Below are 24,705 nucleotides of genomic sequence, written 5' to 3'. Positions count from 1 at the left end.
TCAGCAGAGCACACGACACTGGAGCAGAGGCTCAGGGGACCTCGGAGGCCCCGCAGGACAAGTCCCTGATCTGTCTGCTCCCAGCCTGCTTCTTTCTCTGCCTTTTCTTGCCTTTTTGTTGTTACCGTTCGGTATGAGGGTGACACGTCTGTCACATCTTGTCTGTCCAGCTTTGGGTCTTCAGTTTGGTGGAAAGTCATCATTATCGCTGTGTGACTTGTGCGGACCTGAGGAAGAAGGTAGAGACATTCTCCACCAGGAGGGCTGAGTCCAGGCTGTGCAGCCAGCCAGGTAATGCCCTCTGACCCTTCCACTTGCCCACAGCACTGTCTGAGCAGCCTGCCCAGTGCCCGTCGGCTGTGGAGGAGGGACAGCAGGGGCAGGGCCCTGACCGTAGACATCTCCAGGCACCAGGCAGGCCTGTGAGAGATGGGGTGCGGTGGGCGAAGGCTCTGCCTGTGTGCCGGGGAGGGGACCTAGTGAACCCCCTTCTGGTGGTGGTGGTCCTGGCTGTGGGGGCCCAGGCGACCACCGTCCAGCCCTCCGTGGACTCTGCGTGCTGAGCAGACTGGTGCATGCACTCACATCCTGGGTCCCACCTGGACCAGCACTGCATGGTGTTGCTGGTCACCTGTCCTCTCCCTCTGTGAGTGCTCCTGCCGGTCCCCTCTGTCACCACGTGCTCTAGCATCGGCCATGCTGCCACCACTGAAGAACTTTTACTGCTTAGTCCAGCTAATCACTCTCTTTTATAGGTGAATGTACTCCATTACTTTCCATATTACAGCAGATATATCTTTGCTCTGCTGACCTTCAATATTTTCATCATCCTTTTAGTTTGTGTTTTTTTCTTTTGCAGATGGATTTAAGTCACTTCTCTTTAAAATAGGTCAGAAATGACCTTTACCCAGTGTATCTATTTTTCCTGAATGCTTTTAGTCCTCTTTCATTTCTTGTGTCATGACCCAGTCGTGGTGAAGTAACCCTCAGACCCGCCTTAGGACTCAGAGGTGAACCCATGACGACCGTCTCTTCCTCACTGTGTCAGGACTTGAAGCCTCATCTCACACTCTTTCTCACTGTGCGCTCTGTGTGGCGCCCCGCGCGCCCCTCGGCTCCTCTGTGTGGCGCCCCGCGCGCCCCTCGGCTCCTCTGCGCGGCGCCCCGCGCGCCCCTCGGCTCCTCTGCGCGGCGCCCCGCGCGCCCCCCGGCTCCTCTGCGCGGCGCCCCGCGCGCCCCTCGGCTCCTCTGTGTGATGCTAGCAGCGTGCCTCTCGGCTCCTCTGTGTGATGCTAGCAGCGTGCCTCTCGGCTCCTCTGTGTGATGCTAGCAGCGTGCCTCTCGGCTCCTCTGCGCGGCGCCCCGCGCGCCCCTCGGCTCCTCTGTGTGATGCTAGCAGCGTGCCTCTCGGCTCCTCTGTGTGATGCTAGCAGCGTGCCTCTCGGCTCCTCTGTGTGATGCTAGCAGCGTGCCTCTCGGCTCCTCTGTGTGATGCTAGCAGCGTGCCTCTCGGCTCCTCTGCGCGGCGCCCCGCGCGCCCCTCGGCTCCTCTGTGTGCCGCCCCGCGCGCCCCTCGGCTCCTCTGTGTGCCGCCCCGCGCGCCCCTCGGCTCCTCTGTGTGATGCTAGCAGCGTGCCCCTCGGCTCCTCTGTGTGATGCTAGCAGCGTGCCCCTCGGCTCCTCTGTGTGATGCTAGCAGCGTGCCCCTCGGCTCCTCTGTGTGGCGCCCCGCGCGCCCCTCGGCTCCTCTCTGCGGCGCCCCCCCGGCTCCTCTGCGCGCCGCCCCGCGCGCCCCCCGGCTCCTCTGCGCGCCGCCCCGCGCGCCCCCCGGCTCCTCTGCGCGGCGCCCCGCGCGCCCCCCGGCTCCTCTGCGCGCCGCCCCGCGCGCCCCCCGGCTCCTCTGCGCGCCGCCCCGCGCGCCCCCCGGCTCCTCTGCGCGCCGCCCCGCGGCTCCTCTGCGCGCCGCCCCGCGCGCCTCCCGGCTCCTCTGCGCGACGCCCCGCGCGCCCCTCGGCTCCTCTGCGTGCCGCCCCGCGTGCCTCTCGGCTCCTCTGCGTGCCGCCCCGCGTGCCTCTCGGCTCCTCTGTGTGCCCCTCGGCTCCTCTGTGTGATGCTAGCAGCGTGCTGTCTCCTAGAACACCCTCCTGTCAGCTTCACGTGTCGGATTATCAATAACTCTGTTCCTAGGAGGGTGTGAGCGTCCCCCTGCAGACGGGCTGGACACAGGGGACCTGGTTGACGCGACTCTTCCTGTCCTGGCGCTGGCACGCTGCGACCTGCCGCTGGTCCTTGGTCCTGCGCGCGGGCTGTAAGTACCGTGAGCCGCAGGAGGAAGCCTCAAGTTCCTTTCTTAGAACGAGGAAAACAGAACCAAATTATTTCAGCTGGTCTGGTTGAGTAATAATTTAGGATTGCACATTTTAATTGGTAAACTTGGTCAGTCATTTCAAATTTACTCAATAAAAAAGTGGGATTATTTTACTTTTGCTCATAAAATGTAGGCGGATCTTGACTTCTGTAGTGTGGGGTTGAGGGAGATGTACCAGCTCCTTCTAAACTTCCCCATCTGCGCCGTGTGTCACGCGTGCGATGTTGATCCAGGTGAGTTTGTCTGTGTGTGATAGAGCTATTATAAACACTTGACATCGTAAGGAAGCCACTGTTGAACTGTGATTAAAAGGGTAGTAATTACTGTGTTCACGGCCCCACACAAAGCAGGAGAGGTTCTGGAGATGACCAGGGGCAGGGGCTCTGGTCCCCCTGCCGGGGAGGCAGAGGAGCTGGCTGGGCCGGCTGCAGCCCGCGCTGGTGGCCCGGCTGGTGTGGCCCCATCTACACAGACGCCCCTGCCTGGGCTGCACTGTGGACGGAGGCCGGGACGCAACAGTCCTTGCCGGCAGTCAAGCCCCGTGTCTTAGAGCAGTGGCAGTGACCGAGTGGCCGGAAGGCACAACAGGTCCCAGGGTCTCGGGTCCCGTTTCTGTGGAGGGCGACTACATGCTGCCCTGTGCGCTGATGTTGGTAGGACGCCAAGCAGGAGCCCCGGGGAGCTCGGGGCTGTTAGAGGCGCTGGATGTGGAGGCTGAGCTGGGATTTGTGTCCCGGATGGCCATTCTGAGTCCAGCCTGGTGTAACCAGCAAGGGCCTGTGAATCAGTTCAGGCACTTTTACCTGGTTTGTAAATTTTAAACAGGAGGAAACAGCGGAGCTGTGTTTGCCGGCCCGTGAGCGCGGCTGCTCTGGGGGCAGTTCCCCGGGAGTTTGTTTCTCACGGGCAATGGCCTGCCAGTGGCCGCGATGGCACTGAGCCCTCACAGGGGCACCCAGAGGGCGCTGTCCTGCAGAGGACAGGGCACCCACCTCCTGTGACCTCAGAAGAATAACAATTGTGCAGATCAGAGCTGAGTAGGGATGAGGTTGCGGACTTCCGAGTTACTTGTCTTCACTGGAGACCAGAGTCCGAGGGACCTGGACTGTTTTACCAACAGCCTGGTTGGGGGCAATGGTGGACTGTGGTGGCAGAAACCAGCCCCCTGCCACAGGATGAGGGTCCCTTTGGACTCCATGGTGACGCCCCTTGGCCCCCCTCAGTGACGCCCTGGGACTGAAGCGTCAAGACTAAGATGAGCACAAGGTTTTTTTCTTTTTTAAAAATAGTCTTTCTTCTGAGAACACCGGCTGCTTGTGGATCGGAAGTTCCACTGGTTTGTTCATATTTAACTTGGCGAACTTTGAACTAGAGGCTGTCTTGCGTTACAAAGGTAAGTTTGTAATAACCTTCGCCAAAGTTTAAATAACCTTCGATATAAATGTCATTGGTGTGTTTCTGTTACGGGGAGTGAGTGAGGGTAGAAAGCTCATCGTTTGAACTTGAGGACAAGATGGCCGAGTCACTAGTCTCAGGGTCACAGTAGCCTCTGTGTGCGGAGGCCCAGGGACTCTCGTTCTGCTGGGTCCTCTCAGGCTGGTCCCGGTTCCCCAGGCCTCCGTCCTGTGTGCCCTCCCTGATGTCAGCACCCCATGGATGTCCCTGCCCCTCCGTGCTCTCGTCTGTCCCAAACGTCCTCTCAAGGACTCTGTGGTCAGCTGCCAGCATTTCCTGGGCCTGGACAGTCCCATGAGCTCATCAGACGCGACCTGTGTAAACTAAGCTGACACGTTCTCCAGCCCCTGCTCTGTCACCACCGTCCTGCCGACACGCAGGACCGGTCATCGCCTCCCTCTTGCCTCGTCAGCGCAGCCTCCAGTAGCGTCCAGAGCCGCAGCCTCACACCTGAACTTGATGTGCCCCTCTGGAAGCTCTCCAGAGAGGCCCCCGTTGCTTTGGGGACAGAGTGGGACTGTTCACAGGACCCAGGCCCACAGCCTTCGGGGGGAAGACTTCCCTTCCTCACCACGTGTCCCCCTCGGGGGCTACCCTGGAGCCTCCGTCTTGAGCCCTGCTTCCTCCTCCTGCCTCAGCTGGCCGTCCCTGCGTGTCCTCCAAGATTCGACCGATGGGTCACTTAGACGAGGGGCCTGTGTCTCTGCCCCGCATTGATGTGTGTGCTGCGCTGTGCCAGCCGGCGGACCCTGTGCTGTCCCTGCAGCATCAGGAACACGGAGGACCAACGTGTCACTGCGTGTTTCCTTCCCTCCCTAACCCCTTAAACGTTGCTTGTTTTTCTTTGCTGAAAATGAAGATTTTAGGAACCTCAGCATTCTGGTTGCCGGGTCGTGTGCCGTGGGGAGCAGCAGTGGTAAGGTCAGTGCTCGGCACCTGCTGCCTCAGGGTCTGGGGCGTGGCCGTCCCTACGTGGGGATGTGCTCACTTCTCCCTCGGGGGCCAGGGTGGGCTTTCTGGGTGAGGTCTCTGTGCAGCAGTTGCTAAGGACCACAGTGCAGTCAAGCAGCTCTTCCCGTCGAGAGCATGCCTGTCGGTGACGGATGCAGGTTTCCTGTGGACAAGCTGTGTCCGCGTCGGAGGTGGGGTGCACGTTCATGATCGTATCAGAGCTGTGCCGTGAACCCCATCGTGACCGTTGCAGGCCCTCTGTGTGCTCACAGCCATGTTTGGGAATGAGATCGCGGTGTTGGAGGTCAACCTGGCCGCTCTGGTGAGGTCTCAGCAGCGCCCCCACCTGGGGACAGATCTCTCGGTGCTGCCCAGGTAGGTGTGCCCAGGCAGGTGTGCCGGGGGGGGGGGTGTCCATGTGCCCCTGTGTCAGTAAAGCTCATTAAGCTCCCACTGCACTAACCTCATTTGAAAGAAGCCCCTGCTCCTGTATTGTATCCTTCCTTTCTGCTAACGGGAAACACTTGTATTTCACGATAGAGACTGGGTTACAAAGCAGCACTTTTATTAAAAATACAGAGCTGTTTCTTGGAAAGAGAGTAAGCTTGGTCGTGGCCCTCCCCTCTCAACACTGCACGCCCCTGTCTGCATGGAACAAGCCATTGTAACTGTCCCCCAGATGTGTCTTCTTGGGGCAGCTCAGACGCTCAGACGGCCCTCACGCAGCCTCTGTTTCCGCTGCAGCTCTGGTGTCCTGCCGACCTCGCCTCTGTGCCTCGGAACTGCTGAGGAGAAGCGTGCCCAGCCGGCCGCGCACAAGCAAGCCGGTCAGTCGGACGCGCTCTGGGATGTGGAAACGCAGGAGCTATTTGTTCTCGGTTACCAGCACCACGTGGCGTTTGCATTCGCCCAGGGCTCCTGTTTCCCCGCCCTCCGTGTGTTCTTGTGGGGAATGTGCTGTCTGTTTCTTCTTCTGACCTGGGTATAATTCATGAGGATTCAGTGGCTTTTAAGACTACTGACGGTCATTTCTCTAGTGGCTGGCACAGTGGTGGCCCATGGGGGACACTCAGTGATGATTTTTCATGATGACCTTTTTTTCTCGTTTCTTTTGGCTGAAGAATTTAAAGCAAATCCCAATTAAATCATGTAATTTTATTGCGTGCACTGTGGGCACATTTTAAAACACGTAGATGTTTTCTTCCCACTCACAACGAACGCACTGTATTCAAACTGACAGTGACCCTGGTGTCTAGGGGTTAGCTGGGACACACAAATACTCTTCTCAAACATTTTCTCACTGTTTGTTCTAAGAAGCATCTAAACAAATGCACGTGTTGCTTTTTTACACAGAAATACTTTTAAAAATTAACTTGTATTTTAATGTGGTGTTTCTTTCCACGTAAGAATCGTTGAGGGTGATGTTTTCTCTTTCCTCCAGTGACCAACCCGAAGTCCTGGTCAGTCTTGTAAAGTCTCTTACTGACCCAACGAGCAGGCGGCCAAGGTGCTCATCAGCCTCTGTCTCCCTGCCCTCTCCCATCTCCCTCTCACGCCAGGTCATACATGACAGTGGTCACACGACACCATGCCTCATCATGTCACACCACACCCATCAGATGTCATATCATGCTGCATATCACACTGGTCACGTCACATCACATGTGACGTGTGTTGTGCGCATCGGATGTAGCTCCATCTTTGCACAACCTGTGCTTTCAGGGCGGTGAGATTCTAGGTGCTGACTTTGTGGCAGCTTCTGCGTTTAGAGAACATGGACGTGGGAAGCGTGCGAGGAGGACTGACCAGCAGAGATGCCGAGTGTCCCTCTGAGAAAGCGCAGCAGAACCAAGGGCGCCGTGTGGCAGGGACGCTCAGCCCTGCGGGCGCGAAGCCCGTTAACACAGCTGGTCTCGCATTTGTGAACTTTGGTGTCAAGACTTCCCCGCAGTCTGTGGCGCTGCCGCGGCCGTGACTTTGTCTCCTCCTGCCCGCTGTCCTGGCTGTGAGAGCCTCCGAGCTGTGCTGCTCCTTCCCCTTCCCCCAAGCTGCCTCGCTGTGGGGTTGCTGTGCGGTCCTGCGCTGGTCCCGGGCGGGTCTGCCCCACATCAGTGTCCCCTTAGTCTTTGATGGGGACATGGTTCAGGTACCGGGCTTGACACAACTGAATTCCCTCATTTATTTTTTTTAACGTAGCTATTTTAGAATCACTCAGTGTAATGCAATTACCCGTTGTTCTAAAGTTACAAGATTGTACAGAGTATTCATATTGAATACCGAGTATTAAATCTGTGTAAAATAGTAATTCTGGCAGAGCTTTGGTCTGAGAGCACGTTGGAGATCTAGATATTTTGGTGTGTGTGTGTGACGTCCGCGCCTCTGTGGTTGAGCAGCGGTGCTGTGTAGAACTTGTGACGGGTCGGCGGTCGGGTCGGAAGTCCCACCGCGGCTGAGGGTGCTGGCGGACTCAGGAGCTCTTCAGTCTGCTCTGTCGGGGGAAGTAAGCATGAAGGACAAGTCCGAGTTGAAGGTGATGGATGTTCTCGTGGGGGACAGCTGTTTGTCACTGATGTGAAGCGAATCGGCCACGCGGGCTGGTGTGAGTGTGCCATGGACAGGATGTCACATGGACCGGGGTTTGGCTGTTTGGTTTCCAAGTGCGTCAGGCACTGCAGGGAGGAGTGTTTGGAACACACAGTAGTTTAAGCATTGCAACTTTGTGTCATTTAAGGAATGAGAACAACTGTTCTTTGTTTTCTTATGCTTTTAACATCCTTGACTGAGCCTTCTCTGCCGGTGCTGGTTGGTTCAGCATTGGGTGTGAAACCTTCTAAGTTTGTGGGTCATAAGCGGCTGCATTTGTGAGAACATGTCTGTTTCCAGGGAACTCCGTCTTGTTACTTCCACAGCAAGCCGCCCATGGTAAGTGTTTGCTTCTTCTCCACCTTCACGCAGCTGCGCGGAGCGTCCTGAAGGACAAGCCCCTGGTTTTCCACACGCACGTCAGGTCGTCCGGCTACGCGTCCACACCGCAGTGAGTACGGCAGGCTGTGTGCGCGTGGGAGCAGGAACACGGGAGGGCCGTCGAGGCAGAGTTCAGATACCGCCAGAGTGTATCCCGAGGGCCACCCCGTGGGACGGAGACAGAGGTGCACAGCAGTTAGAAGGCAGGGCTGGACCCCAGAAAGTCCCTGTCGCAGAAGTGGCAGCAGCTGCAGAAGGGAGCGCTTCCTGAGTGCTGACTGTGCACTGGCCTCCGATCCCCTGACTGGTCCCCGTGATAATGATCGAGGACCTCGTGAGGTGAGGCAGGGGAGAGGGGCGTGGCGTGGAGGCCTGACCACACTGCCCTCTCCCAGAGCACAGCTCACTCGGACACCAGGCATCACAGCCCACTGCACTCAGAGCTGGAGTCGCGGTGTGGACTGTCTGAGGCGGGTGGGTGGGGCTGGGCGGCCGTGTGTGGCGCGTGGGGGCTGTCTGAGGCGGGTGGGTGGGGCTGGGCGGCTGTGTGTGGCGCGTGGGGGCTGTGCGGCCCTGTGTGGTGCGTGGGGGCTGTCTGAGGCGGGTGGGTGGGGCTGGGCAGCCGTGTGTGGCGCGTGGGGGCTGTCTGAGGCGGGTGGGTGGGGCTGGGCGGCCGTGTGTGGCGCGTGGGGGCTGTCTGAGGCGGGTGGGTGGGGCTGGGCGGCCGTGTGTGGCGCGTGGGGGCTGTCTGAGGCGGGTGGGCGGGGCTGGGCGGCCGTGTGTGGCGCGTGGGGGCTGTCTGAGGCGGGTGGGTGGGGCTGGGCGGCCGTGTGTGGCGCGTGGGGGCTGTCTGAGGCGGGTGTGTGGCGCGTGGGGGCGCGTGGGGGCTGTCTGAGGCGGGTGGGCGGGGCTGGGCGGCCGTGTGTGGCGCGTGGGGGCTGTCTGAGGCGGGTGGGCGGGGCTGGGCGGCCGTGTGTGGCGCGTGGGGGCTGTCTGAGACGGGTGGGCGGGGCTGGGCGGCCGTGTGTGGCGCGTGGGGGCTGTCTGAGACGGGTGGGCGGGGCTGGGCGGCCGTGTGGTGCGTGGGGGCTGTCTGAGACGGGTGGGCGGGGCTGGGCGGCCGTGTGTGGCGCGTGGGGGCTGTCTGAGACGGGTGGGCGGGGCTGGGCGGCCGTGTGGCGCGTGGGGGCTGTCTGAGACGGGTGGGCGGGGCTGGGCGGCCGTGTGGCGCGTGGGGGCTGTCTGAGGCGGGTGGGTGGGGCTGGGCGGCTGTGTGTGGCGCGTGGGGGCTGTCTGAGGCGGGTGGGCGGGGCTGGGCGGCTGTGTGGTGCGTGGGGGCTGTCTGGGTGGGGCTGGGCAGCCCTGTGTGGCGCGTGGGGGCTGTCTGAGGCGGGTGGGTGGGGCTGGGCGGCTGTGTGTGGCGCGTGGGGGCTGTGCGGCCCTGTGTGGCGCGTGGGGGCTGTCTGAGGCGGGTGGGTGGGGCTGGGCAGCCGTGTGTGGCGCGTGGGGGCTGTCTGAGGCGGGTGGGTGGGGCTGGGCAGCCGTGTGTGGCGCGTGGGGGCTGTCTGAGGCGGGTGGGTGGGGCTGGGCGGCCGTGTGTGGCGTGTGGGGGCTGTCTGAGGTGGGTGGGTGGATCTGGGCAGCCGTGTGTGGCGCGTGGGGACTGTCTGAGGCGGGTGGGTGGGGCTGGGCAGCCGTGTGTGGCGCGTGGGGGCTGTCTGAGGCGGGTGGGTGGATCTGGGCAGCCCTGTGTGGCGCGTGGGGGCTGTCTGAGGCGGGTGGGTGGGGCTGGGCAGCCGTGTGTGGCGCGTGGGGGCTGTGAGGCGCGGTTGCCGGCTGATTCCTGGTCCTGCAGGGGTCCCATGTTCCCAGCAGAGTTTAGACACCCTCCTTCCACCTCAGATCTCGACCCTTGTGTGTTCTTAGCGCAGCAACTGAAATGTCCCTGTCAGCTGGCAGCCCTGTGGGGTCCCGCACTCAGAGTGCAGTGGGGCCCGTAGTGGGCTCCCTGGCTGACCCGTCTCCGCTGGCCCTCACTTCTTCCATGCGCCTCCTGAGCGTGTCCCGTCTCCACCCCTGGGCTCCGGTCATTCCTCCTGCCTCAGGTGCACACCCGGAGGCCCACCTGGTGGTGCTGGCAGAGTGGCCAGACCTCTGCCCCCTGCATCCCGGCCACTGTCCTGGCTGCTCTGTATAAAAGTCCAGCCTCTGCCCCCCCTCCCAGGACTCTCCAGTTTTACCCTGACCACTGGCTGGCAGGACCAGTGCTTGACCTGTAGGTAAAAGAGCACGGTATTCTCCCGCATTGGTTTACATACCCAAATACAGCGTATTTTCCAGCACTGATTTGCTAATCGTTGATATGTAAGTGGAAGATTACCTGTTTGTCTCAAAATTAATTCCTCAGTTTATTACTAACTTGGACAGTCTTGGCATTTATGTATTTATTTGTTTTCACTGTTCTTTTAAGAAGCTTAGAACTCCACCTCTGAGTGACATGAGTTTTCTTTCCACAGTGCAAGTATGTTTTCCCCGAAGACCAACGTCAAGGGCGATTGTGAAAGGTCTTCAAAATGCAAGAATGCGTACAAATGGTGTGTACCCTAGTCTGCGCTTCCAACATACACTTGAAATGCACTTGGAGAAATGCTTTAAATAGTTAACTGAATTTTTTCAGGCAGGTGTGAGGCCTTACATGTACACCTTGTATGTGCACGCAGACGTGTGCATGCATTCTGTGCACCCCTCCGTCTTGTTCTGTCACATGTGCTACGTGGCAGACACGCTGCTGTAGTGCTCCCCAAACAATTCAGAACACTTAGTTTTTGTTGAACTTTGTGTTTAGGAGGCACTGGCAGGCTCCCGAGGGAGTGGCTGGGGTGGACTCAGCGCCGGTGTCCAGGGGCCAGCGACCTGCCCACTGAGGTGGAAATGTTCCCTTATACCCAGCAGCCCCGCCCAGGTGCTGGCCTGGCTCTGGCTCCACACCCGTTCCTGTGACTGCACAAGCCCTACAGGTTCCTGGACGTCAGCCCAGGCAGGAGGGGGTGAGGGGACTTCTAGGGCCAGCCCACCCCACATCATGTAGACAGAGGTCATGGGCTGCGGGATTTTAAACGTTCACTCTAACGTGCACCCCACTCGTGTCTGAGCCACCGTTTCATTTGCAAAACGCATGCGGGACACTGACTTTATCCGTGCTCTGTGTGGTGTGGCAGTCTGCGCCCTCAGCAGATGCCCCCCACCCTGCAGGGGACCAGCTCAGGCTCTGCCCTGTGTGGCGTGGCAGTCTGCACCCTCAGCACATGCCCCCCACCCTGCAGGGGACCAGCTCAGGCTCTGCCCTGTGTGGCGTGGCAGTCTGCACCCTCAGCAGATGCCCCCCACCCTGCAGGGGACCAGCTCAGGCTCTGCCCTGTGTGGCGTGGCAGTCTGCACCCTCAGCAGATGCCCCCCACCCTGCAGGGGACCAGCTCAGGCTCTGCTCTGTGTGCTGTGGCAGTCTGCACCCTCAGCACACGCCTCCCACCCTGCAGGGGACCAGCTCAGGCTCTGCTCTGTGTGCTGTGGCAGTCTGCACCCTCAGCAGATGCCCCCCACCCTGCAGGGGACCAGCTCAGGCTCTGCCCTGTGTGGCGTGGCAGTCTGCACCCTCAGCAGATGCCCCCCACCCTGCAGGGGACCAGCTCAGGCTCTGCTCTGTGTGCTGTGGCAGTCTGCACCCTCAGCACACGCCTCCCACCCTGCAGGGGACCAGCTCAGGCTCTGCCCTGTGTGGTGTGGCAGTCTGCACCCTCAGCACACGCCTCCCACCCTACAGGGGACCAGCTCAGGCTCTGCTCTGTGCGCTGTGGCAGTCTGCACCCTCAGCAGATGCCTCCCACCCTGCAGGAGACCAGCTCAGGCTCTGCCCTGTGTGGCGTGGCAGTCTGCACCCTCAGCAGATGCCCCCCACCCTGCAGGGGACCCGCTCAGGCTCTGCCCTCTGGGAGACTGTGAGTGGGTGGCCCTCGGGCGCCCTGTCGAGGGGGCAGGAGGCAGTGATTCCGAGGACCCGTCACCTGTCCTGGGTCCAGGTGTCTGAACACCTAGAATCTGGGGACGTTACCAGAGTGCTGTACGGCGGTGTGTGGAGACGTGTGGAGATTCCTGTGTGAATATGTGCCTGGATAAGTATGTGGACATGCGTGTGTTTGAGTGGACAGGTGTGCAGAAATGCATGCAGATGTGTGGACACGTGTGCGGATAAGCATTTGGACATGTGTACTGAGACGTGTGGATATATATGCAGGTAAGTGTACAGACGTGGTTGGATGAGTGGATACATGTGTGGATAAGTGCAAATAAGTGTACATGCGTGGGGATCAGTGTGCAGTTGTGTGAATAACTTGACATGTGCAGATAGAGTATGGATGCGTGTAGGTGATTGTGTGGAAATACCTGCAGATAAGTAAGTGTGTGGACACGCGTGGAGAGTGCAGATTCCAGTCTGTCCCGTCCTTCGGGGCCCGGTGTGACTCTCTTCCGGCGGAGTCTGCACGTGGGTCTGGGTCACAGGGGGCGAAGGGTGTGGGAGGCCTCCCCAGCCTGGCTGCCCCTGGTGTGGCCTTACCATCCCCTTGAGTCTGGCCGCCTGGTTCCTGCAGCTGGTGAGCAGGAGGGTCAGTGTGGAGACGGCTGCTGGCCGTCCGCCCGGCTCCCAGGCGCCCCTGCTCTCTGGCCTTGCCCTGTAGTGTTTGCATCAGCCTTTTCTTCCCAGACCTCCCCTGGTTTCTCCTACAAATGGGGGTGGAGGCGGATTTCATGGTGAAAGAAAGCCACTTGTTCATTACGTGGTCGTCCGCGTTGAGGTCACACCCGAAGGCTTCTCTGGGACGTAAACCTTTTCCTGCCAACCCTCCCCGAACCCATCACGGTATTCGTGTCAGTTTGTATCGAATACAATAAGTTCTTCATATTTTGTACTAGAAATACTTGCATTTTTTGGTACAAATGAGCAAAAGACTGCTGTGTTTGAAGAGTTCCTCCGTGGTTTTGGATGTGAGTTGACACGTGTGGATTCGAGTCTGATGGGATAAGATTGTGCAGGTTGCGGGGGACCCGCTGTGTTTAGTTCTCTTTCAGTCTCACCTCGACCCCTCTGTCTCTCCCATCGCCCTCAAGCAAGGAGTACCCTCTGGAGAGCTCTCTGCCCACCAAGCTCCGCAGGCGGCTCGCCGTAGCGCAGGGCCCGGTGGCCGTGAGCTGTGTCCAGTTCTCAGGTATGGTGTTCCGGAAGGGACGTTGCTGCCCACTGTTCACTGGAAATAAGATTTTTAAGAGGTCTCAGTCTCTTGAAGTTGTACAGCAAAGCCTGAGTTCAGGCTAAGACCAGAATCCTCTTTCCCACGGGGTGCGTGGGGCTGGTGCCGAGCTCTGGTGGCTCCAGCCCAGGCTCAAGCAGCAGCTCCCAGGTCTGGGCCTGGGCCCTGGGCCCCACCTGCCCCTCACACACGAGGGCCAGCCTGGCAAGAAGGCTGCTGGGAGAGGTCTTCCGTGGCTGGGGAGAAAAGCCAGCAGGGCAGACCCCACTCTGCCCTGGACCCCAGTCCCCCGGTTCCTTGTTGGGTTGAGGACAGTGCCCGGGGGGACGACTTGATGTCACATCTGTGCTGCCCGTTCCTCGAGGAGTCCCTCCCTGGGCAGGGCTCGGCTGTGTGGAGCCCGCTGTCCTCAGGGCACCGAAGCGCCTCCACCAGGCTCCCTGGACACCAGCCTTTTTCTAGGCAACGTGAGGGCGACGTGGAGCCAGTTCTGCGACCTGAGCTCTTTTCTGAGGGAGCACTGTGACTCCCCCCCAGTGTGGACGTGAGTCCCGGCCACCTCGAGTGGGTGACTGGCTGTCGCTCAAAGTCTTGCAGGTGGTGTCTGAGGGTTATTGTTATTTGTAACCATGCAAAATTCCCTCTGCTTTTCATAGAATTCCAGACAGAGAAGTTTTAAAATAATGTTGGGAAACTAAGTCTGTAATGTTACCAGTAAACTACATATCTCTGTGATGTTTGATGTGCTTGTTACTAAGCATGTGACCATATAAGTAGGATCCTCACATTCAGATACTCTGGAGGAAATCTCTTTAATTTATTTGTACCTTGTCTTAGGGAAATGTTTAGACGGAGCTGCTTATCCGGATGTGCCACTTACAGTCTGCTGGTGGGAGGCCGGATGGCACAGGGCTAAGACTGGGCGCCTGGGGTTCAGGGCCCTCTGGACTCAGACCCGTGCTGGTGCTGGTCAGCCCTCAGTCCTGGACGCAGCCGCCTGAGCTGCGTCTCCCAGGGAGCCGAGAGCCCTCGGTGCCGGGGGTCGGCCGGCGAGGAGAGCTGGGACCTGCTTGTTTCAGATTTTCTCGCTGAAAAAACGACTGCGAGTTAATTGAAAATCCCATTTCCCTGTTGCCAGTGTGCCCCCTGAGACTGGTTTCGTAAGGGACGTCTTCTTTCTTGAGCAGGAGACGGACGTTGGCTGGCCTGCGGTCTACTCAACCACTTGTCACTGGTCTTCGATTCCGATCTTACTGGGACACCTGCGGTTCTGTCAGGTAACATGTCTGAGTTTCAGTTAATGTTGACTGACAGGTGGGCATGTTGGTCCTGGTCATTAATTACTAAGGGCTGCTTTTGTTTCCTTTAAGGCAGAGGACTTTTTAACAAGTAGGTTTGCGATGGCGTGCAGCCATGTTCCAGTGTCGCCATCCCACTGTCCTGAGTCTGACGTAGGGCTGTCCCCAGCCCCGTCTGCCTCTCTCTCTGCCTGTGGCCCCAGCGCTGCTGTGTCAGAACCACACGGGAGGCGCCCAGAGTCTCAGAGGATCCACGTGTGTCTGGACTTGTGCAGGAAGGGTGGGCTGTGAGCCTGGGTCAGCAGGGAGGCCACACCTGCAGGGACGGGCACCTCCAGGGTTTCCCAGGCCTGCGGGCTCCCTGTCCCCGGGGGGCAGGGCCTCTGCAGGGTGGCACAGTGCCGCCCGCGCCTGGTGACCATGGCCGTGTCCTTGCCGTCCCTCTGCACAGACTCGTCCAGGAGCGTCCCTGGTCAGGGCCTGCGCTCTGAGACTCGGCCAGGAGCGTCCCCGGTCAGGGCCTGCGCTCTGAGACCCGGCCGGGAGCGTCCCCGGTCAGGGCCGGCGCTCTGAGACTCTGCCCGGAGCGTCCCCGGCCAGGGCCGGCGCTCTGAGACTCGGCCGGGAGCGTCCCCGGCCAGGGCCGGCGCTCTGAGACCCGGCCGGGAGCGTCCCCGGCCAGGGCCGGCGCTCTGAGACCCGGCCGGGAGCGTCCCCGGTCAGGGCCGGCGCTCTGAGACTCGGCCGGGAGCGTCCCCGGCCAGGGCCGGCGCTCTGAGACTCGGCCCGGAGCGTCCCCGGCCAGGGCCGGCGCTCTGAGACTCGGCCGGGAGCGTCCCCGGTCAGGGCCACCCTCTGAGACTCGGTCGGGAGCGTCCCCGGCCAGGGCCGGTGCTCTGAGACTCGGCCCGGAGCGTCCCCGGTCAGGGCCGGCGCTCTGAGACTCGGCCGGGAGCGTCCCCGGTCAGGGCCACCCTCTGAGACTCGGTCGGGAGCGTCCCCGGTCAGGGCCGGCGCTCTGAGACTCGGCCGGGAGCGTCCCCGGTCAGGGCCACCCTCTGAGACTCGGTCGGGAGCGTCCCCGGTCAGGGCCGGCGCTCTGAGACTCGGTCGGGAGCGTCCCCGGTCAGGGCCACCCTCTGAGACTCGGCCGGGAGCGTCCCCGGTCAGGGCTGGCGCTCTGAGACTCGGCCGGGAGCGTCCCCGGTCAGGGCCACCCTCTGAGACTCGGCCGGGAGCGTCCCCGGTCAGGGCCACCCTCTGAGACTCGGCCGGGAGCGTCCCCGGTCAGGGCCGGCGCTCTGAGACTCGGCCGGGAGCGTCCCCGGCCAGGGCCGGCGCTCTGAGACTCGGCCGGGAGCGTCCCCGGTCAGGGCCGGCGCTGTGAGACTCGGCCAGGAGCGTCCCCGGCCAGGGCCGGCGCTCTGAGACTCGGCCGGGAGCGTCCCCGGTCAGGGCCGGCGCTGTGAGACTCGGCCAGGAGCGTCCCCGGTCAGGGCCGGCGCTGTGAGACTCGGCCGGGAGCGTCCCCGGTCAGGGCCGGCGCTCTGAGACTCGGCCGGGAGCGTCCCCGGTCAGGGCCGGCGCTGTGAGACTCGGCCGGGAGCGTCCCCGGTCAGGGCCGGCGCTCTGCACAGACTCGGCCGGGAGCGTCCCCGGTCAGGGCCGGCGCTCTGAGAGCCGCAGCCCCAGGAGCTCCGTCTGCGTCGGCGGCTGAACAGCTGGTCCAGGTGGGGTGATGTTTCTGTGGACTCGTCTCGAGGGGAGGGGTTGTGTGGGTGGAAAGTGGCTCCTACCGCGTCAGGGAAGTGCAGTGACATTTAAATGCACCTGGAAGACGGGCTCCTGCGCTGTTTTGGGGGAAAGAGGCATCATTTCCCATCTGTGTCCGCTTCCACTTTGAGAACCTGACTGGCTGCTCAGCGCCCAGAGGCAGAGAGGCAGGTGCTTTCCGCGGTCACAGTCGAGACACATGGTAGATTTTGGATATTTTGATGGTGAAAACTAGAAGCTAAATTAAAAGTCTCCCGGATAGCTCAGCACCCCTGAGGACACACCTCGGAGTGTGGGTGTCAGGAACCACTGTCCTGTTGATGTTTATGAGAACTCGGGGCGGGACTGGGTCCCCCACATGACAAGGGGCTGACACATTCTGGGGCAGTCACTCAGAGGGTCAGTTTGTGCTCTGCATGCCACCCCTTCTGTGTTCACCCCCAAGGTGGGGCGTCCCCTTCCCGAGGGACCCTGGCTCTGGGCAAGGGGAGGGTCCAGGGCAGGGTTTGGCCCTGTTCACCCAGTTTCTGAGGGTGGTCACTGTTAGTGGCGGGAGGAACAGGGGAGGGATGGGCGGGTTACGGCGACCTGGGAAGAACTGAGCCCATTTACACGTGGTGACTTCCCGTGGGCGTCTCTCTGATCTGTGGCCTCGTCAGCTCTCTGCCGCTTGTTGGTGGGAGGGTCAGAGTGCCCTCACCAGCGTGCCAGGGAAGGGAGCCACTTGGCTTGTAAGAAGGCACATTCAGAGTTCCATAGCTGGACGGCAGGGGCTTCCCTCCCTGGGACCATGCGGGTTGCAGCACTTGGGCCGAGTGGCAGAACCTGACACAGGTGGTTCAGTGAACAGGCTGCATCACCAGTGACCGCTCTCGGCTGAGCTGCAGCAGGGACCGAAATGCCGGAAATGCACACCAGGGGGCAGCAGAGCCATTCAGACGTTTGCGGAGTTTCCTGGGTCCTGTCCTGGAGCTGAGCTGCAGGGTGGACGGGCCGATAAGTCTTCCTGCTTTTTCTGTTTTGTTCCTCTGGTTTTCTGATGCGTGTGCTCTGGAGATGCTGCGATTCTCTGTGTCATCTGGAAAGGCCTGAGTGTAATTCACACGTGGTCAGCAGTGTGGAGGGGGACAGGACCACCACGGGACCCTGGTGATGGCAAAATTGCTTGCAGCCATGGTGGCTTCATCTTTGCAGTTTCTGTCCCAAAGTGCTTGGATATGGGGCAAAGTGTGACCGTCCTGCAGGCCCCACTGGCTGCTGTCTGGGACGTGGGGCTAGAGCTGCAGGTCAGCGTCCCCTCTGTCCTGCCCGGCAGTGCAGGGCGCCGTGCTCCCAGGCATGTGTCAGGGCTCAGCAGAGGCAGGTGTCTGGGGTGACTGGTGCACCCTGTCCTGGCTGTGGGACAGCCTCCTCCTTTCTCCCTTCTGAGTGCCCGTTTATTTCTCTGTAGTAGGAGGGGCATGGATGGTAACTGGGCCTGTCAGCTGTGCCTTTAATTATTCTGACGTTCCCACTGCCTGATGAGAAGCTGGGGCTACATCCTCAGACGTGTTGTGCCATCTGCCAAACCGGGGCCAGTGGCGGTGGTGACAGAGAGCTCAGGGGCCACGTGTCTCGAGGGACAGACTGCAGTGGTCATTTTGGCAGTGATTTTCTTCTTTTTACTTCTTCCTTGAGAGAGAGAGAGGAAGGGAAGGGCAGAGAGGAGAAGCATCAGCTCGTAGTTGAGGCCCTTAGTTGCCTATTGACTGCTTCTCATACGTGCCTTGACCAGAAGAGGGAGGAGGGCTTCAGCTGAACCAGGGACCTTGGGCTCAAGCCAGTGACCTTGGGATCAGGGATGATTCTGCACTCAATCTGGTGAGCCCGTGTTAAGCTGCCAACCGTGGGTTTTGAACTGGAGACCTCAGCGTCTCGGGTCGACACTCTGTCCACTGCAGCACCACTGTCAGGCCGGCGGTGATTTTCTGCCAGTGGTACGGGGATGGAGCTGGTCCACCAGCTTGCATGCTAGTCCACGGAGAGCTTCACCCCCCTGATGCTGCATGAAGATACGGACTCTGTTCCATCACAGACACCGTGCAGCACTGGGGTGGTGGACTCTTCCGCAGACCGGCACGCGGTTTCTGGTGGACCAGCGGCTGAAAAACACCGATTTTGGTGCCTCTTGGGGCATTTTGATAAGAAGTGGGAAGCCAGAAGTGGTGGGAGATTAAGCTTCTTTTTTTCTTTTTTGACTCATTTGTTTATACTCCCAAGTGTTTGGAAAGCCATGGGGCACATTAAATAAGCTGTTTGTTGGTATGAGAGCTCACCCACAGGGGAACTTGGGAACATGTGCTTGTGATGTTCAGATTCCTGGACCAGCGGTGACCTTGGAAGTCAGCCTCCTCCATTCTGGATGAGACGTTTTAGGTCCATGACCACGGGCGGATGACACGTGACTGTGTTCAGGTCCATGACCACGGGCGGATGACGTGTTACTGTTCAGGTCCATGACCACGGGCGGATAACGTGTGACTGTGTTCAGGTCCATGACCACGGGCGGATGACGTGTGACTGTGTTCAGGTCCATGACCACGGGCGGATGACGTGTGACTGTGTTCAGGTCCATGACCACGGGCGGATGACGTGTGACTGTGTTCAGGTCCATGACCACGGGCGGATGACGTGTGACTGTGTTCAGGTCCATGACCACGGGCGGATCACGTGTGACTGTGTTCAGGTCCATGACCACGGGCGGATGACGTGTGACTGTGTTCAGGTCCATGACCACGGGCGGATGACGTGTGACTGTGTTCAGGTCCATGACCACGGGCGGATCACATGTTCCTGTGTTCAGGTCCATGACCACGGGCGGATGACATGTTCCTGTGTTCAGGTCCATGACCACGGGCGGATCACATGTGACTGTTCAGGTCCATGACCACAGACGGATGACATGTGACTGTGTTCAGGTCCATGACCACAGATGGATGACATATGACTGTGTTCAGGTCCATGACCACGGGCGGATGACATGTTCCTGTGTTCAGGTCCATGACCACGGGCGGATCACATGTTTCTGTGTTCAGGTCCATGACCACGGGCGGATCACATGTTTCTGTGTTCAGGTCCATGACCACGGGCGGATGACATGTGACTGTGTTCAGGTCCATGACCACGGGCGGATCACATGTTCCTGTGTTCAGGTCCATGACCACGGGCGGATCACATGTTTCTGTGTTCAGGTCCATGACCATGGGCGGATCACATGTGACTGTTCAGTAAATCCCTTTGACTTTTTCCTTCATCGTTCAAAGAACCAAGTTCTTTAAAGAGCATTCTCGTGACTCCCACAGGCTTCCCTATATTTTATAATTTTCTTCATTTTATAAGGTTCTTTTAAAACATGCTCTTGGATGTGCACATAATTTTGAAGTTTGTGTTTTTAAAAGTGTGAATTTTGGAAACATGTTCTTTGGAAACCGCACAAAGCCTTAAACTGCAGTGGATGAACACGGGCTTCGGTTCTGCTAGCACCTCTGTAACGGGGGTCCCTGTCCCCTCTCCCGCCTGTCTCCTCAGGTCACGACGGGGCAGTGAGCACCCTGGGCTGGAGCCACAACGGTCGGTGGCTGCTGTCGACCTCTCTGGACGGGACCCTGAAGGTGTGGTCGGTTTGCAGGAGGGAGCTCGCCTTGAGCCTGGTAATGGGTGATTCCTGCTGATTTCCGATGGTCCCCTGTGATCCTGAGACTGGTCATAACTGGGCGGACAGACCTTTCTCCATGGACAGGAGGGCAGGGAATGGGGCAGAGCAGGAGTTTGCTTCAGTTCACTGAAAATTAGTGATTGACATGTTCTCAAGTGTATGTACGTATAAGAGGTCGCACGTGTGTAACACACACACACGTGCAGTTAAAGAAGTCCTTCATCTGATATGGTCTCAGAGTGGCAAACTGTCAAGACTAAGATACTGGAATACATTTAAAAGTTTATTCGATGTGGTTTTATAGTAGAGGTGATGATGGCCCGGGGTCTGTTGTGTGGAGGAGGGACAGCACCTTTGTGGGATAAGACGGCCTGTTGCAGTGAACTTACAGGAGGTCATTTGGAAGCAGAAAGGGGGAGGGGAGGGGGTCAGTCCAGGGGGAGGGGTACTGATGGGAACGAGTTCCAGTTCTCACCTTATGAGCTGGTGTGTCGCCAGCTCTCAACGATGTTATTCGCATTTTTCTTTGAGTCTCATTGTGGAAAGGAGTTGCACCAGCAGAACTAGTGCCCGGCTGGGAACTGGCCAGGCTCGGGCTTTCAAGAGGATGCTTGTTTAGGGCAGCTGAACACTTCATGTGTCGGCTGAGAAATGGGAGCCTGGGCATCTCAGGATGACTTTGTAAAACCTGTTGAATAAGATCTTGGCCTTTAGCTTGGCCTATGGTGGCGCAGTGGATAAAGCATGACCTGGACCACTGAGGTTGGCGGTTCGAAACCCTGGGCTTGCCCCATCAAGGCACATATGGGAGTTGATGCTTCCTGCTCCTTCCCGCCTTCTCTCTCTCTCTCTCTCTCCCTTTCTCTGTCTAAAATGAAAAAATCTTTAAAAAAATTTTGGCTTTAACAGAATTCTATATACTTAATATCATTGCTGCCAAGTTTCAAGTATCTTTTATGGTAAAGTTTTTAATGGCCAGACCTCAAAACACTCATGATAGAAAAATTCAATTGTATATGACATCTTTTAGGAGAGGTCAGGAAGAAGAAACAAAAATTGTAAATTGGTTGAGCAAAACCTGTTGACGTGTTTAGAGCAGAAGCTGCTTGGTGCTGAGACGGGAGCTTCCCGTCGGGGGCGAGCTTCCGGTCTGGGGCGAGCTTCCGGTCTGGGGCGAGCTTCCGGTCTGGGGCGAGCTTCCCGTCTGGGGCGAGCTTCCCGTCTGCGGTGAGCTTCCGGTCTGGGGCGAGCTTCCCGTCGGGGGTGAGCTCCTGAGCTTCCCGTCGGGGGCGAGCATCCTGTTGGGGGCAAGCTTCCCCTCGGGGCGAGCGTGCCAGGCAGGTGACCCGGGTCTGCCCCCCAGGGCAGGGACCGGCTTCCGAAGCCCGTGCGGGCGGCCCAGTTCTATTACATTGACTCCTTCATCCTGTTGTCGTCGGGCCCTGACCTGCAGCTGCTCAAGTACCACGTGGACACTTGCAGAGACGAGATAAAAAGGTCAGTGCCGGGCCTTCTGAGCCTTTTCTTCCTGTGGTTGGGGACAGCCGTGTTCCATCCGTGACTTATGTGTAAAACTAGCGTGTGCGTGTAGAGGCGGTAAGACCTCACGGTACCGAGGTGCTCTCTGCACGTGTGCAACTTCTCTGCACTGTGGCCAGCTGGGCCGGCAGGTGGCCTGCGTCCCTGGCGGGCTCCCCAGGGAGTGTGGGATGCGGTGTCCCCAGGCCTGTGTGTCCCTCACGGACCTACAGCCTCACTGGTCCGGGCGTGGCTGGAGGTGGAGACTGACTTCTCAGAGCCACAGGCTGTGCCGCCTCGAGGACCTGTCACCAGGCTGCTGTTTCCCCAGGGGGGGGCGGGCCTGGTGGCCTCAGTCTGCACTCTCCTTCCTGGAGCCTTTTGCTGAAGGTGCCAGCACCCCCAGTCTCTGCAGTTCTTCCCCTCGGCCCTCCGCTGTGCGGCCCCTCGGACCAGGCGCTCTGGGCACCTCAGCCCCGGTTCCAGACTGGGTGCTGGGTCAAGATGCGTTCAGCTGCACCCAACTGAGAGCCGTGACCCCTGTGCCCTCAACGGGTGCCCTCGCCCAGACCTCAGGTCTGCTGTCACTGCTGTCACTGTGTTTCTGCCACCTGCCTGCACCCACCCTCCTCACGACCCGTCCTCAGAAATGTCTGTCCTCCTCCACACTGTCCACAGTTCTCCCAGTGCCCCCTGACTGGCTGCTCTCTGCTCCTGTCCTGTGGGGAGCTCTGCGCGGGGTGCATTCTCCCAGCGCCCCCTGACCGGCTGCTCTCTGCTCCCCGTCCTGTGGGGAGCTCTGCGCGGGGTGCATTCTCCCAGCGCCCCCTGACCGGCTGCTCTCTGCTCCCCGTCCTGTGGGGAGCTCTGCGCGGGGTGCATTCTCCCAGCGCCCCCTGACCGGCTGCTCTCTGCCCCCCATCCTGTGGGGAGCTCTGCGCGGGGTGCAGGTCATCCCAGCTGCCCCTCCTGGTCCCTGTGCCCTGGAGCCCGGTCCTGGCCCCACTCAGAGCTCACCTGCCTGTGGACAGTGTGGACAGTGTGGGCTGGTGGCCTCTGGTGGCCCGTTTCGTCCTCAGTGAGCCCCCAACAGCTTCGCCCCTCACCTGCCTGTGCCCGCAGTGCCCCCGACCACACCCCCCTGGGCCAGCCTGGGTCCCCCTCTGCCTCTCTGGTCACCAGGTCACAACTCAGCCACACCCTCCCTGGGATGCTGAGGGGCTCGTGCACTCTGTGCATCACTGTCAAGGGTGCACAGACCCTGCTTTTGTTAAACCTCTAGGGAAAATTAAGAATTATGTTCGAATAGAAATACGAATCGTTTGTAATCAGTTGGCTGTCTCCTTAACGATACATAATCATTTGAGAATTGGAAACGTTTGCTTTCTCACAGAGGGCAATGGCTTATTTTCATCTGCACATAAAGATACTTTTCATGAAGTTTTTGTGAAGGTAGGTGAGAGCTGTCACACTCCCTCCGAGCTATAGAGCGTGGTTATGGGGTGACATGACGTTCGTTGTCACCTTTCCAGGCAGCACGCTGAGTTGTGTGGGAGGGGCTGTGGTGCTGACCGTCCGTCCGTCTGTCTCTTCTCCAGGTACAACCGGAGGAGCCACTGCACCCCCATCTTCAGGCTCCTCACGACAGGTGCCACGGAGATCACCAGCCTGTCCGCCGCCAACGAGTTTTACTCCTGTATCCTTTCTCCCACCTCCGGGCGTCCCTGCCTGAGCAGCAGTTGTCAGCCAAAGCGTCTGCTCCGCGTTGGAGCGCCGGGCGCTGTGCTGGGCGGGGGGACACGCAGACTCCGAGTAAGTCACTCCAGTGACGCGATCTTACCAGGGAGGAGCGCCTCAGAGAGGAGAGAGGCTGCGGTGGGGGCTCTGGCGTACGGCGGGGTGCTCTGACCCCGGCTCTCGGCACTGTCGCCGATGGAGTGACCTGCAGCCACTCCGCTGTCCTCACTGTCACCGCCTCGGGTCAGAAACAGCACATCACCAGTACAGGGGCTCACACTTAGCAGTGACCTGCAGCCACTCTGCTGTCCTCCCTGTCACAGCCTTGGGTCAGAAACAGCACGTCACCGTCACCTGTACAGGGGCTCACACTCAGCAGTGACCTGCAGCCACTCTGCTGTCCTCACTGTCACCACCTCGGGTCAGAAACAGCACGTCACCGTCACCCGTACAGGGGCTCACACTCAGCAGTGACCTGAAGCCACTCTGCTGTCCTCACTGTCACAGCCCCGGGTCAGAAACAGCACGTCACCTGTACAGGGGCTCACACTTAGCAGTGACCTGCAGCCACTCTGCTGTCCTCACTGTCACCGCCCCGGGTCAGAAACAGCACGTCACCGTCACCCGTACAGGGGCTCACACTCAGCAGTGACCTGCAGCCACTCTGCTGTCCTCACTGTCACCACCTCGGGTCAGAAACAGCACGTCACCGTCACCCGTACAGGGGCTCACACTCAGCAGTGACCTGAAGCCACTCTGCAGTCCTCCCTGTCACAGCCTCGGGTCAGAAACAGCACGTCACCAGTACAGGGGCTCACACTCAGCAGTGACCTGCAGCCACTCTGCTGTCCTCACTGTCACAGCCTCGGGTCAGAAACAGCACGTCACCAGTACAGGGGCTCACACTTAGCAGTGACCTGCAGCCACTCTGCTGTCCTCCCTGTCACAGCCTCGGGTCAGAAACAGCACGTCACCCCGTACAGGGGCTCACACTCAACAGTGACCTGAAGCCACTCTGCTGTCCTCCCTGTCACAGCCTCGGGTCAGAAACAGCACGTCACCGTCACCCGTACAGGGGCTCACACTCAGCAGTGACCTGCAGCCACTCTGCTGTCCTCCCTGTCACAGCCTCGGGTCAGAAACAGCACGTCACCGTTACCCGTACAGGGGCTCACACTCAGCAGTGACCTGCAGCCACTCTGCTGTCCTCCCTGTCACAGCCTCGGGTCAGAAACAGCACGTCACCCTGAACAGGGGCTCACACTCACAGCAGCTGCTCCTCACTGGGACATAAAATTGACAGCGAAACTGTCACTGTTCTGAGTTTTAATGGCTAACACCATTCCTGTTCATTTAAATTGGGATTTACTGTATAACATTTTCATTTACTTAAAGGCCTAATTTGAATTCTTTTGGAGAGTTCTGTGGTTCAAATTCCATAAGGACTCGTGTTAGAAGGTTCTAGTATACAGTATTCTCTTGGATAGCTGTTATTTTTATTCTAGAACCTTTCACGAAAAACAAAAACAAAATGGCCCCCTAATAGCAGAGATGTGTCATTCTGATGATTGTAGCCGAGAATGATGGTTTCTGCATATTTTGGTGTTAGCGCTGGATTTATTAGCAAATCTAGTACTCTTTCTC

At 59.2% G+C, this 24,705-nt stretch overlaps 1 protein-coding gene across 1 annotated transcript in view; it reads left to right on the top strand.

The window, feature by feature from the left end:
- WDR27 (WD repeat domain 27) overlaps positions 1-24,705 on the top strand; it is a 123,704-nt gene that overhangs the window by 20,400 nt on the left and 78,599 nt on the right. Inside the window, exons 10-22 of the mRNA XM_066248169.1 lie at positions 171-291; positions 2,188-2,308; positions 3,658-3,761; positions 4,683-4,744; positions 5,028-5,149; positions 5,519-5,601; positions 7,730-7,808; positions 10,255-10,332; positions 12,902-12,999; positions 14,229-14,318; positions 19,680-19,801; positions 21,170-21,303; positions 22,923-23,020. Of these exons, the coding sequence (XP_066104266.1) occupies positions 171-291; positions 2,188-2,308; positions 3,658-3,761; positions 4,683-4,744; positions 5,028-5,149; positions 5,519-5,601; positions 7,730-7,808; positions 10,255-10,332; positions 12,902-12,999; positions 14,229-14,318; positions 19,680-19,801; positions 21,170-21,303; positions 22,923-23,020 (1,312 nt within the window). The remainder of the gene's footprint in view (positions 1-170; positions 292-2,187; positions 2,309-3,657; positions 3,762-4,682; positions 4,745-5,027; positions 5,150-5,518; positions 5,602-7,729; positions 7,809-10,254; positions 10,333-12,901; positions 13,000-14,228; positions 14,319-19,679; positions 19,802-21,169; positions 21,304-22,922; positions 23,021-24,705) is intronic.

This window comes from Saccopteryx bilineata, chromosome 12 (assembly GCF_036850765.1).
Source record: "Saccopteryx bilineata isolate mSacBil1 chromosome 12, mSacBil1_pri_phased_curated, whole genome shotgun sequence".
Taxonomy (NCBI): Eukaryota; Metazoa; Chordata; class Mammalia; order Chiroptera; family Emballonuridae; genus Saccopteryx; species Saccopteryx bilineata.
Note: the sequence above shows the minus strand (reverse complement) of the source record. Positions and strands in the feature narration are given on the sequence as shown.